The 14,609-nt window shown below is 45.3% G+C and overlaps 1 protein-coding gene across 1 annotated transcript in view; it reads left to right on the forward strand.

Moving 5' to 3' along the window:
- The first annotated feature begins 910 nt into the window (after window positions 1-910).
- l(3)80Fj (lethal (3) 80Fj) overlaps window positions 911-14,609 on the forward strand; it is a 378,408-nt gene continuing 364,709 nt past the window's right edge. Inside the window, exons 1-2 of the mRNA XM_050172680.3 lie at window positions 911-991; window positions 1,112-1,211. Of these exons, the coding sequence (XP_050028637.2) occupies window positions 977-991; window positions 1,112-1,211 (115 nt within the window). The 5' untranslated portion in view covers window positions 911-976. The remainder of the gene's footprint in view (window positions 992-1,111; window positions 1,212-14,609) is intronic.

Raw genomic sequence — 14,609 nt, forward strand, 5'->3', positions numbered from 1 at the left:
TCTCTACAATGAAACTATTTTTGAACAGCTCTGATAGCGCCCACGCAACAATGGTTGCTTGTATACTGTCAAATGCTCATGTTCTGCGGCGTAAAGCACATGGCACGGTGCGAAAACGCGCACGCGGCGAAAGGGAAAGAGTGCGCGGACAAGCATGCAGACGCGCAGTCGGTCGCTGCGAATCTGTGCGATCGCTGCATTGAGGCTTCATTCTATTACGCTCCATTTAGTTATACAAACACTATAAGAACATATTTCACATAGTTTGCTCTCAGCGTTTACCTACCTTTCACGCAAAAAGCCGGTTCGGGAGACTCCATCGCGGCGACCGCGCGCAGTGGCGTTCACTGTACGTATTCGGTAAAGAGATAGCGTGTGTAAACGATTCTGTGCTTTCAGTTTGCCCAAGATTATTATTTGTACAGTAAAAAACTTCTCTCGTTTCGAAAGTACTTACAGAAATGTCCGGGAGAGCTCGCGCGTGGTGTTTTCAGTGAGCGCTGACAGCAAAACCTATGAGGAGCGCGCCACGCGCTCCTCATAGGTTTTGACGCCAGCGAGGCGCTTCCGATAGATGGCGACTCCGTAACTCCTCGCCGCCAATAGTGACTGTATGATTTAGACGCACGTGTCCTGCAGTGAACAGAAAACAGGCAGATGATGATGATCATGATGGTGTCCAAAAGCCTACGTGTTTCACTGGTTTCTATCTCCCGCAATCGCGTTCGGCGCATTCGACTTGTAAAATAGCCTCTCAAAGCAGCGTTTTAACTGCAGAGGGCAGCACTTTATGGTATGCTTAATGAACAACAAAAACTGAGCGTGGTGTCCGAATCTACAACCCGAGTTGTGGATTTGGACGCTGCGCCAACCAGGCTCAGTTCTGGTTTCCAGCATCGCCCGCAGCCGCATCGCAATGGTCATCGCTGCACGTCATGTTTTTCCACGCCGTGAGTGCAGCCCGTGAGTAGTGGTCATGGCAGGAGTGGAAGTAAGTCCTTGCAATAAAGTTTAGTGCAGTTTAAATCTAGGTGCCGTTATAGGGTTGCCGCGAGCGCATTCGTTATCTGGAAGGGGTCAGTATTCATACGCAAACATAATTTTCTTGCAGGTACCTCCAGTATTTAAAGACCTGCCGGTCAAAGTGCAAACGTCCAAGCTTGTCACTCGCAAGGATCTATTCTACCAGCTGGAAGAAGCGGCAAAAGCAGGTAAAATCTTCCGCAGTTTGCCCTTATTTTGGAGCAGAGATCACGCATTTGTTGGCATACACTTCACCGATGTGACGTGTCACAGCGGGTTCTCGAGTCGCCAAGTTGAAGTTCCCTGCGCCGTCACAATGCGGCACCGACCTCGCTAATTGCACGTGTTGCCGACTTTGCGTACCGGCGTCTCCGGTTACTCGTGACGTTCGCGGGACAAATTCTTTAGTCTTTTCGAAATGAACAACTTCGACCGGCGAGTTTTTCTTTCTGCGAAGACGACGACGATTTCAGCTGTCGCTGTTGCTACTGCGGTACCTGTTACTCAATCGTAGAGTACGATGACCTGCTGGTGACGTTAGTCTAATTAATAATACGCTCCAAATATGTTTCGCGCCTGTAGCGGCTTGTTTGCAACGGCCCTACGATTGCTCGACCAAGCGTGGCATCAAAGTTCCTGAATGGGTTCTTGCGAGGTAGGAAGTGGGCGGATTGCAGTGCGAGGATGGTCCGAGTGCTGGTGAGGAATCTCTGCGTGCGCGTTTCGCGGGATCGGGCGCCTTCGAATAAACACAAACTGCCTGGTAGCGTGATGAGTAGTTGTTTATTTACAGTTATGGCGCGAAAAAGCAATGCCTGGTTTGGTAAACGTTGTTTATAGAAGACAAGTCCACTTGTCGAAACGTTGGCTCCTGCATTCACCTTGTTCACGTTTTGCTCATAGTCTTGTTTATAGCAACTTACACTTCAGGTGCACCATGTACATGCCGAATGGGGGGCATGAGTACAGGGTCCAGAATATTTGGTTGCGCGTGTTTAAAAAAGATTTTGCACTCACCACTGCACTGTTCTTGCTCAAATTTTGCAGAACGCTCACATTTTCTTGTCTACTTCGTTTAGTAGAACACTTGGCAGGATTCATCATCAGCCTATTTATGTGTACTGCAGGACGAAGGCCTCTCCCTGCGATCTCCTATTACCCGTGCCCTGCGCCAACCGATTCCAACTAGCGCCCGCAAATTTCCTAATTATGTCATACCACCTAGTCTTCTGCCGTCCTCTGCTGCGCTTCCCTTCTCTTGGTACCCATTCTGTCACCCTAATGGTCCAACAGTTATCTAATCTGTGCATTACATGACCTGCCCAGCACCATTTTTTTCTCTTCATGTCTATTAGAATATCGTCTATACCCATTTGCTCTCTGATCCAAACCGCTCTCTTTCTGTCTCTTAAAGCTATGCCTAGCATTCTTCGTTCCATCGCTCTTTGCGCAGTCCTTAACTTGTTCTCAAGCTTTGTCAGTCTCCAACTCTCTGCCCCATATGTCAGCACCGGTAAAATGCACTGATTGTATACTTTCCTTTTCAATGATAACAGTAAGCTTCCATTTTTATTCTTCTGTGAATTTCCTTCTCATGGTCAGCATTCCCTGCGATTAGTTGACCTATTTAAACATACTCCTTCACAGACTCTATAGGCTGACTTGCGATCTTGAACTCTTGTTCCCTTGCCCGGTTATTTATCATTATTGTTGTCCTCTGCATATTAATCTTCAACCCCACTCTTACATTGTCCCTGTTAAGGTCCTCAATCATTTTTTGTAACTCCGCAGCATTGCTGAATAGAACAATGTCATCGGCAAACCCAAGGTTGCTGAGGTATTCGCCGTCGATCCTTACTCCTAAACCTTCCCAGTTTAATAACTTGAATACTTCTTCCAAGCGTGCAGTGAATAGCATTGGACAGATAGTGTCTGCTTGTCTGACCCCTTTCTTTATAGGTATCTTCCTACTTTTCTTGTGTAGAATTAAGGTGGCTGTGGAATCTGTATATATTTTCCAGGGTATTTACGTAAGCGGTCTGTACTCCTTGATTACGCAATGCTTCTATGACTGCTGGTATCTCTACTGAATCAAATGCTTTTTTGTAATCTATGAAAGCCATATAGAGAGGCTTATTGTACTCTGTGGATTTCTCGATAACCGGATTAATGACATGGATGTGATCGATTGTAGAGTATCCTTTCCTGAAGCCAGCCTGTTCCCTTGGTTGACTAAAGTCCAGTGCTGCCCTTATTTTATTGGATATTATTTTGGTAAATATTTTATATAATACTGGTAGTAAGCTAACGGCCCTATAATTTTTCAGTTCTTTAACGTCTCCTTTTTTGTGGATTAGTATAATGTTTGCATTCTTCCAGTTTTCTGGGACCCTTGCAGTCGATAGACATTTCTTATAGAGACCCGCCAGTTTTCCTAGCATCATGTCTTCTCCTTGTTTGATTAAATTGACTGTTATTCCATCCTCTTCTGCCGCTTTTCCCCATTTCGTGACTTGCAAGGCCCTTCTGACCTAATCTCTAGTTATAGGAGGAGTTTCTGCATATTGTTTATTATTGTTTTGAATAGAGTACTCCAGAGTCCTCTGGGTACTGTACAGGTCAGCATAGAATTCTTCCGCTACTTTTACTATATTTTCGAGATAGCTGATATTACCCTGCTTATCGTTCAGCACATACATCTTGGTTTGTCCTATGCGAAGTTTCTTTCTCACTGATTTCAGGCTGTGTCCATTTTTTACAGCTTCCCCATTCTTTCTCACATTATAAGTTTGAATATCACTTATTTTCACTTTGTTGATCAGTTTTGACAGTTCTGCGAATTCTGTCTTATCTCTTGAGTTGGACACTTTCATACTTTGTCGTTTGTTTATTAGGTCCTTTGTTACTTGGGAGAGCTTGCCTACTGATTTCCTTGGTGCCTTGCCTCCCACTTCAGTTGCTGCCTCTGAAGCCAGCCTCATTACGGTTTCATTAATTACCTCTATGTTATCATCATCATCTCTCTGTTCTAAGGCTGCATATTTGTTGGCAAGTACCAGCCTAAATTTGTCTGCTTTTACCCTTACTGCCTCTAAGGTGACCTGTTTTTTCTTGACCAATTTTACTCTTTCTCTGTTCAAATTAAGGTGAATCCTATCCCTCCCTAACCTATGATCGCTGCACTTTACCCTACCTATCAGCTCTACATCCTGCACTATGCTGGGATCAGCAGAAAGTATAAAATCAATTTCATTTCTTGTTTCACCATTAAGGCTTCTCCAGGTCCACTTTCTGTTGCTACGTTTCCTGAAAAAGGTGTTCATTATTCTCAGCTTATTCCTTTCTGCGAATTCCACTAGCATCTCTCCTCTACTGTTTCTAGAATCGACACTGTAGTTGCCAATTGCCTGTTCACCCGCCTGCTTTTTCCCTACTTTTTCATTGAAGTCATCCATTACTATTGTATTCCGAGTCTGCAATTTTCTCATTGCTCATTCATCATCTTCATAAAGCTGATATTCTTCATCGTCGTGACTGGATGTTGGAGTGTAGGCTTGTACTACCTTTAATCTATACCTCTCATTAAGTTTAATTACGACTACAGCTATCCTCTCGTTAATGCTGTAGAATTCGTCGATGTTGCCCGTTATGTCCTTATGAATTAGGAATACTACCCCGTATTGCTTCTTATCTGGGAGACCTCTGTAGCAGAGGACGTGGCCATTATTTAGCAATCTGTAAGTCTCACCAGTTCTTCTATTCTCACTAAGACCGATAATGTCCCAAACAATGTCTGATAATTCCTTAAAGAGTCCTGCTAAGCTAGCCTCACTCGAGAGGGTTCGGGTGTTAAACGTTGCAAGGGTCAGTTTCCATTCACAGCCTGTCCGGACCCAGAGATTTCTAGCACCCTCTGCTAGTCGGCTGTTTTTTAACACAAAAATTAGGCGACATAAAAAACAGGCGACTAATCATGCCAAGTGTTATACTAAACGAAGTAGACAAGAAAGTGCAATCGTTCTGTAAAATTTGAGCAAGAACAGTGCAGCGGTGAATGCAAAATATCTTTTTGAACATGCGCAGACAAATATTAAGGATCCTGTAGACGGGGATGGCGGGGTAACTTTAAGGGCAACGGTCGAGTTTAGCTACCCAATCTGTCGTGCCTTTTGTGTTTGATTTACCTCTCGGTAGTGGGTGGAGTTTGATTTTCTGCTGCTTCTGTAGCGATTCATTTGCACGCTGTAGGTTTGACTCAGAAAAGGTGCAGGTGGGGCCGACATGCCACGGAGAAGTTCTCGGCACCTTGGGTGAAATTGCGAGATTGATGGATAGATGCTATGAGCGTCCCCTTAGGAACGGGATGGTGGGTTGCTCCACCAAGGTCTTATTATATTGCCTAATGTCCTACCTATGTTAAAAAGAGAAAAAAAGGAAAGGAAAAGAAACCACGATGAATACCAATAACCTAACTTTCTGAACCCCAGCTTGAGCTTTGTTTTTGCACACCTCCGTTGTTTGTAATTTCCTTACTTACACCCATCTTCCTATCGCCGCTTACTAATCTCTACTACAGACATCATAATCAATTTTACTATAAGCTTTTCAGAATTCAAAGCTTATCCTTCCCATGCCACCCTGCACAGCTTCATTTGTAGTCTTCCCGTGAGTGCCCAATGCGAGGCGACCCACTGATTATTGGTTCCCATCGAGTCCTGCTTGTACCCCTGATTTCAAGCAAACAACCACATTTCCAAAAGTCCTGGAACCATTACACCTTTCCACATACCCCAGAGCACCTCGTACCTGTTGTATCCCCATAGTGCTCTGTGCTTCATTATGGCTGCATTTCTCTTCCACTTTACTGTTATTGTTTTTTCCTGTGTTTCCATATATCTGTTGCCTTCGTTTATCCATATACCAAGGTATTTATATTCTTTTACCCGAGGTATTTCCTGACCCTGAATTGGCACTGTCTGTTCACTGTTTTCATTAAGTACCGTAACACTGGATTTGTTAACGCTAAATTTCAGACCTAAATTCTCGCTTTCCTGTGCACGGATATTAGCCAGATGTTGCATATCACTTTGGTTGTTAGCTAGCAACACAATGTCGTCAGCATAAAACAAACCCTTGAAGTTGCTGTTCTACTACTGTATCCGTCTGTACAAGAGATTAAACCTGAAAATACTTTCCTCTAGTGCCCTTTCCATCCCCACCATGTATGTAATAAACAGCAATGGGGATAGAAGACACCCCTGCCTCAGTCCCTTGTTGATATTAACTTTGCCCTCATTTCTTCCCATTCAACACAAACAGTATTTTCTAGGTAAATCCCCCTCAAAAGCTGTAGACAATCGTCGCCTAAGCTTTCCCCTTCCAGAATATCCCACAAAATGTTGTAGTCTACATTGCCATACACTCCTGCTTTGCCTAAAAAGGCCACATGTAACGGTCTCCTTTCTGTTCTGGATATTTCAATACACTGAGTCATGACAAATAAGTTATCATCCGGATGCCTACCTTTCTGAAGCCATTCTGAAGTTCTCCCAAAATGCCATTATTCTCTGTCCATGCTTGCAGATTGAGTTGCCTGCATTGCTAACCTGTATATTATTGATGTAATTGTCAGAGGTCTATCCCAAATCCTGGCAAGGTGCCCAACATCAATAACCTCCGACGTATCTCACCGACGTCTTGCGTCGGCAAGGTAGCCGAGCACGCGGTCCTAGACAGGCTCTCGAAACATCTAGAAGAAAAATATATCTATCCCGCAACGATGATCGGCTTTAGATCTGGGCTATCCACCCAAGACGCCATGAAGCTCCTCAAACATGAGATCATTGACGCAGACACGAGAGACGCGAGAGTAATGCTAAGGCAAGACCTCGAAAAGGTCTTCGATAATTTATCGCATGACTACATACTCGACACGATCTCTAACCTTGACCTTGGCACTAGACTCTACGCTTAAACAAAATTAGTCCTGAGTGACAGAACGGCCACCCTTCGTCTAGGCGAAATCAAGTCCCAGAAATACAAACTAGGCAGCAAGGGCACCCCGCAAGGCTCTGTCATCTCTCCGACGCTTTTTAACCTTGCGTTAGCCGGCCTAGGCAAGAGACTGGATCAAACAGAGAAAGTCAAATACACCATATACGCAGATGACATAACACTCTGGATCCCCGGAGGCAGCCTGGGGTCAATTGAGAACGCTCTACAACAAGCGATCGAGGAATACCTCGCTCCTGCAGACCTGCGATGTTCGCCTGCAAAGTCGCAGCTCCTCGTCTACAAACCATCGAGAAGTGGTCCCAAGCCAAAGAGCGAAATCAGAGGCACACACGCCATTATTCTCAGAACAAAAGACGGAGGGACCATTCCGCACGTCAGCAAAATCACAGTCCTCGGCATGCTCGTAGAGAGCAACGGCTGTAACGCCGCGACAGTGGAGGAGATCATGACTAAGTCGAGTAACGCCATGAATCTCATACAATGTGTAGCAAACAGACAACACGGCCTTAAGGAAGAAAATCTCCTCAAGCTAACACACGCCTTTGCGCTATGCCACTTCACCTACGAGGCGGCCATGCACAGATGGAAGGTAGCGGAGAAGGACAAACTAAATGTACAACTGAGGAAGCTAGTCAAACTAGCACTGGGAATCCCCAAGAACACCGAGACAGAGCTCCTGCTGCAACTGTGGGTACACACTACACTTGAAGAAATTGCCGGAGCTCAAGAACGGGCTCGATTGACAACTCTCTGGAACCAAACCGGGCAGAGAAATCCTAGCCAAACTAGGTCGTGACACCACAGCAATCGAGAGTCTATACCAAACCGTTCCGACAAACACACGCAGCTCCTACACGGTTCGCCCACTCCCACGGAACATGAACCCTGTGCAGCATCAACCCAGAAGGCTGGCACGCGGATCATTCATCCTGCGCGAAATACGTGATTAGAAGATCCTAGCCTGTTTCGTAGACGCGGCACAGTACCCGTCCGAAAAAGCCTTCGTTGTCACCATGGTCAATAGGCAAGGTCAAGTCACAAACGCGCACAGACCTGACCAACACCCACTTCTACAGCGATTCACGCTCGGCCGTCAAAGCCTTTCAGAAAGGAGCCGTTATAAGACAAGCACTACAAATAGTCAATACATCCGGACCGCTGCAGCATCACACCATCTACTGGTTCCCGGCACACCTCGGAGAGATCGAGGACACCCCTCGCAATCTCGATGAGATGGCTCACAGGAGTGTGCGACACATACCGTATTTACACGAGTGTAAGTCGACTCGAATGTAAGTCGACCCCTCCATATCGCGTGACAGGGAAAAAAAGAAAGAGCATACCCGAGGGTGCATTCCATAACGAAAATTTATTAGTAGCTGGCATGGTCACTGGACTACTCGTCTTCACTAGTGCTGCCATCGTCATCGCTGCTACGGTCCCACAGCGCGTCGTCGTCCAGCGAAATTCCACATTTGGCAGTTGACTGCACTACGACATCCTGTGGAATAACAGCCCACGCCGAATGCACCCAACCGCATGCAGCTATCAAGGAGGCTGCATCTAACTCCTCGTAAACTGAACTAAAAAAGCAAGTTATATATATATGTATATATATATTGAAAGAAGCAGGATCTGGAATATGTATTTTGGTACACCCATCCTTAAAAAGCGGTGGAAAAGGCAGACAAAAACTTTTAATGTATAGCATGTACAGATCTGGACAGCTTTGCATCATTTGCCTTATACACAACCAAAATAAAGACAACTGATATTTCGGACGTGTTACAGTAATGCCATTCGTTAATTTGGGCTCTCCCTGCATGACTCTAGGCTATTCGGCTACCGACTGCAGAAGAGCAATGTTTTTGTTTTGATACATTGCTGGCACCTCCTCAAAACCAAAACTGGTGAACCCTAGCCAATGAAGTAGCTTTCAACTGCACAGAAACCTTGAGACAGACTTGCTGCTGCATTCTTGTCTTTATGCTTGACGTTCTAACCATGTTCAGAGGGTGTATGGCATACAGTGCTCCACAATTTTTTGGTAAATGGAGCTCCTGTTAATTGGAACATATTTCTCCGGTCCCTTCAGGTTTCGTTTAAAGGCACGGACAACCATTCAGAACATGAATCGAGCTGGTAAAAACATTGTCTCTCATATTGACCGAAATGAGCTAGGTTTTCCTCATTAAACAAGGATTTATGTTTTTTTATTCTTCAAAACAAATTGCAGAAAATTGCCGTTGGCACCCTCACTGGCAAAAGCATGACAAATCATCGTCATCATCATCAGCCTGGCTACGCCCAGTGCAGGGAAAGGCCTCTGTCATATTTCTCCAACTATCCCGGTCATATGCTAATTGTGGCCATGTTGTCTCTGCCAACTTAATCTCATCCGCCCACCTAACTTTCTGCCGCCCCCTGCTACACTTCCCTTCTCTTGGAATCCAGTCAGTAACCCTTAATGACCATCAGTTATCTTCCCTCCTCATTACATGTCCTGCCCATGCACATTTCTTTTTCTTGATTTCTACTAAGATGTCATTAACTCGCGTTTGTTCCTTCACCCAATCTGCTCTTTTCTTATCCCTTAACGTTACACCCATCAGTCTTCTTTCCATAGCTCGTTGCGTCTTCCTCAATTTAAGTAGAACACTTTTCGTAAGCCTCCAGGTTTCTGCCCCGTAGGTGAGTACTGGTAAGACACAGCTGTTATATACTTTTCTTTTGAGAGATAATGGCAACCTGCTGTTCATGATCTGAGAATGCCTGCCAAATGCACCCCAGCCCATTCTTATTCTGATTATTTGTCTCATGATCCGGATCCGCAGTCACTACGTGCCCTAAGTAGATGTATTCCCTTACCACTTCTAGTGCCTCACTACCTATTGTAAGCTGCTGTTCCCTTTCGAGACTGTTAAGCGTTACTTTAGTTTTCTGCAGATTAATTTTTAGACCCACCCTTCGGCTTTGCTTCTCCAGGTCAATGAGCATGCATTGCAGTTGATCTCCTGAGTTACTAAGCAAGGCAATATCATCAGCGAATCGCAAGTTACTAAGGTATTCTTCGTTAACTCTTATCCCCAATTCTTCCCAAACCAGGTCTCTGAATACCTCCTGTAAACACGCTGTGAATAGCATTGGAGAGATCGTATCTCCCTGCCTGACCCCTTTGTTTATAGGGATTTTGTTGCTTTCTTTGTGGAGGACTACGGTGGCTATGGAGCCGCTATAGCTATCTTTCAGTATTTTTACATACGGCTCGTCTACACGCTCATTCCGTAATGCCTCCATGACTGCTGAGGTTTCGACTGAATCAAACGCTTTCTCGTAATCAATGAAAGCTATATATAAGGGTTGGTTATATTCCGTACATTTCTCTATCACCTGATTGATAGTGTGAATATGGCCTATTGTTGAGTAGCCTTTACAGAATCCTGCCCGGGCCTTTGGTTGACAGGTCTAAGGTGTTCCTGATTCTATTTGCGATTACCTTAGTAAATACTTTGCAGGCAACGGACAGTAAGCTGATCGGTCTATAATTATTCGAGTCTTTGGCGTCCCCTTTCTAATCGATTAGGATTATGTTAGCGTTCTTCCAAGATTCCGGTACGCTCGAGGTCATGAGGCATTGCGTATACAGGGTGGCCAGTTTTTCTAGAACAATTTGCCCACCATCCTTCAACAAATCTGCTCTTGCCTGATCCTCCCCAGCTGCTTTCCCCCTTTGCATAGCTCCCAAGGCTTTCTTTACTTTTTCCGGCGTTACTTGTGGGATGTGAAATTCCTCTAGACTATTGTCTCTTCCATTATCTTCGTGGGTGCCACTGGTATTGTATAAATTTCTATAGAACTCCTCAGCCACTTGAATTATCTCATCTATATTAGTGATGACATTGCCGGCTTTGTTGCTTAACGCATACATCTGATTCTTGCGTATTCCTAGTTTCTTCACTGCTTTTAGGCTTCCTCCGTTCCTGAGAGCGTGTTCAATTCTATCCATATTATACTTCCTTATGTCAGCTGTCTTATGCTTGTTAACTTGGAAAGTTCTGCCAGTTCTGTTCTAGCTGTAGGGTTAGAGGCTTTCTTGCATTGGCGTTTCTTAATCAGATCTTTCGTCTCCTGCGATAGCTTACTGGTATCCTGTCTAACGGAGTTACCACCGACTTCTATTGCACACTCCTTAATGATGCCCATAATATTCTCGTTCATTGCTTCAACACTAAGGTCCTCTTCCTGAGTTAAAGCCGAATGCCTGTTCGGTAGCTTGATCCGGAATTCCTCTATTTTCCCTCTTACCGCTAACTCATTGATCAGCTTCTTATGTACCAGTTTCTTCCATTCCCTCCTTAAGTCTAGGCTAATTTGAGTTCTTACCATCTTATAGTCACTGCAGTGCACCTTGCCGAGCATGTCCATATCTTGTATGATGCCAGGGTTAGCGCCAGGGGCGTAGCCGGGGGGTGAGGGGGGGTGGGCTTATAGGGCTTCAGCCCCCGCCCGGAATTTTTTCGTGCTGTCCATGCACCGCCGACCAAAGCAACCTCCGGTGCCGGAAATAATGCTGGATTTTGTCTAGAACGTCTTTTTCACGCTCAAAAAGCCATTTCGCCGAGAAAATTGCGAACTCGGGCTGGATTTCGCGGCAACGCCCATGCACCGGGAGGCACATAACGCAAGCAGCCCCATTTGAGCAAAAAGTTTCAAGGACATTTTGATGGCGAACGGGCTCGCCACGGCATCTCGCGGAGGCCGCGGAATCTACACTCTTATCATGGAATCCACGGAGCGCGTGGATGTCAATTCCGAAACTTCATGGGTATAAAGTTCTCAAAAACTTTTGATGTGAAAGGTGCATTGACATTTCCAAACGTGTGCTTTAGATTTTCAATTGGGGAACTGTAATTGAAAATTATGTTCCCATAAATATTTGACGCCAAAGATTCATTAACTTTTCCAAAGTCGTACATTGGGCTATACAACGAGACAAGCCAAATCAACACACTATCAGACAAGTTGACAAAGCCCGCAGCGAGGCCCGATGAGACGAAGCGTTGTGGTGGTGCATTCGTGCTGTCATGTCACATAAAAAACTATCAACATTTTTTTTCACCTGCGCCAAAGCATCCAGTGAAGACACTAAAGCCAGTCAAGGTAACTACGTTCTTATTTATTTTTTCTACTTTGACATTTAATCGCGACGACACATTGAGCCTCTTCCATTTTTTTGTTCTCGCTCCCATAGAGCGCATGCATTTTTCTCGTGTTGCCCCGACCACTGCGCGGAGCACTTTGGTGCGCGTTCGGTTTCTCTGGCCGAGTGCATTTTCGCCTGGCAGAGTTTTGGACGCTTTCTAGCTAGCAGACGAGAAAAAGAAACAATGGTTGCTCGCCGCTATCACTGTGGGGACTCGACGAATTGCACTGCGTTCGCTTGAGCGCAACCTCTCCAGAAAGTCTTGTCTCGCCGGTGTAGGATACCGAGCAGTATGCGCATGGTTCTTGGTGGACCAAGCGTCTCGTGTTTTCTTCGATATTCCTTTAATAGCCACATTAGTTGCCCAAAATAGGCATTCGATTGTGACCAACATGCTTTGCGTTCCTTTTTTTCATTACGGCGCCCCCGCCCCACAAGAAAAAAAAAATAATGTTGTTGTGGCGCAGCGAATTGTCGCATGGTGAAAGTTCTATTTTGTTACTTCTTTTGCGGAAAGTAATGGGCCATGGGTCGCCTCAGCTGCCGGATACTCTTATTATATTACTGCGATAGCAATTATATGGACACTCTAGGCGCATTCCTGCCGTCGCCCTCATGTCCCGCATGAAGTCCAAGGGCGATAACATCGTGACCGCGCACCGCATGCTGTATGGGCAAGTGAAAGCGTGTTGGGGGTGAGGGGGAATTGATGAGCTGACGATGGTGGCTCAGTCTGGTATGCGCAAGGGAGAAAAGTGAGCAAGCGCACAGCCTTCCCTCGCACGCGATACATTGCGCGGAGTGAATGGAATGGGGGAGGGATGTAGGATTCTGTGAATCTGTGATTGCGCAACATGTTTATTTGCCTTGTTTGACCCATTATATAGAGTGACTTTTTCTTAGACACGTAGATTTATTGGAGACTTATACGTATGTTTAGATATCTTGTTGCGAGGGCTTGTGCATACATGTAGTGAACTTTGTTTCAAGTGGTATGTATTTTGCCCTTTATCAAGCTGTATCTTCGCATTTGTATATTCATTGTATCTTCGCATTTGTAATCTACGAGGGCGAGTCGAATGAAAGTGAGCCTACCCACCCAGCGCAATTATGGTTCTGTTCATTATGTGCAAGGCCTGCGCGTAGCACACATGCATCTCTCATTTACAAAAGTGACACGCAGGTGTGAGGATAAATGTTCTTTAATGCGCTTATACACTGGGTTGAACATGGTTGCGTGACATAATGGACGCTCCAGAACTTGAGCAGCGTGGTGCCGTGAGGTTTTTGACACCTGAAGGAGTTTCCCAAAAAGAAATTAGTCATCGTATGGCTGCCGTGTACATTGAACATTGCATTTCATTGGCCACTGTGAAGCGTTAGAACAAACGTTTCAAAGAAGGACGTGAAAGTTGCAAAGACAATCCCAGACCGGGCCAAAGCCATCGTGCAATCACCTCTAACAAAATTGCGAAGGTTGATGAGCTGATGGCTTGGCAGAGCGTGTGAACACCAGTCACGGTTCGGCTCACCATCACCGTTCATGCCATAATTCATCAACATCTCTGTTATCGGCTCTTGTGTGCGCAATGGATGCCTAAGATTTTGAACCACCGCCAGAATACGGAGAAGTTAGGCGCTGCCTTTACTCATCTTGCCGTTATCACAATAAGGGTGACGATTTCTCTGCAATTGTGATCGGAGATGAATCATCATGCCACTACTACGAGCCTGAAACATGACTGCAAATCTTACAACGGAAACATTTGAATTCACCACCCCAAAGAAAGCAAAGGCCGTCATTGCGACCGGAAAGGTGTCGACTTTTATTTTTCGATCGTCAGGGGAGATTACTGATAGAATTTGCTAAATCTTGAGAGACTATCAATTGTTTCCGATATTGTGAAACGCCGGATCGGCTGCGTGTCGCAATCAAGAACAAACTACGTGAAAAATTGATGAATGCAATCGTCTTGTTCCACGACAATGCCCGTCCCCACGTGGCTGGTTTGGTTAATACAAAACTGGCAAAGTTCAAGCGGGAAACGCTGCAACATCCGCTATACAGCTCAGACCTGTCACCTTGCGACTTCCACATTTTGGGGCAACCGAAAAAACAGCTCAAGGGAACCAGATTCGTCTCAGACGATGACGTGAAAGTCAGTTGCAGACGTGTTGAAGCAACAACCCAAGAAGCTTTATGAGATGGGAATTACGCGACTCGTTAGTCAATGAGACAAATGTCTAAATGCTCATGGAGGCTACTTTAAATAAAGTACCCCCTTTGTCATATATTTGCATTGGCTCACTTTCATTTGACTTGCCCTCGTATATCCTGCAGAACTTCTGCTTTTTATACGTGCTCTCT

Source organism: Dermacentor andersoni, chromosome 3, assembly GCF_023375885.2.
Source record: "Dermacentor andersoni chromosome 3, qqDerAnde1_hic_scaffold, whole genome shotgun sequence".
Taxonomy (NCBI): domain Eukaryota; kingdom Metazoa; phylum Arthropoda; class Arachnida; order Ixodida; family Ixodidae; genus Dermacentor; species Dermacentor andersoni.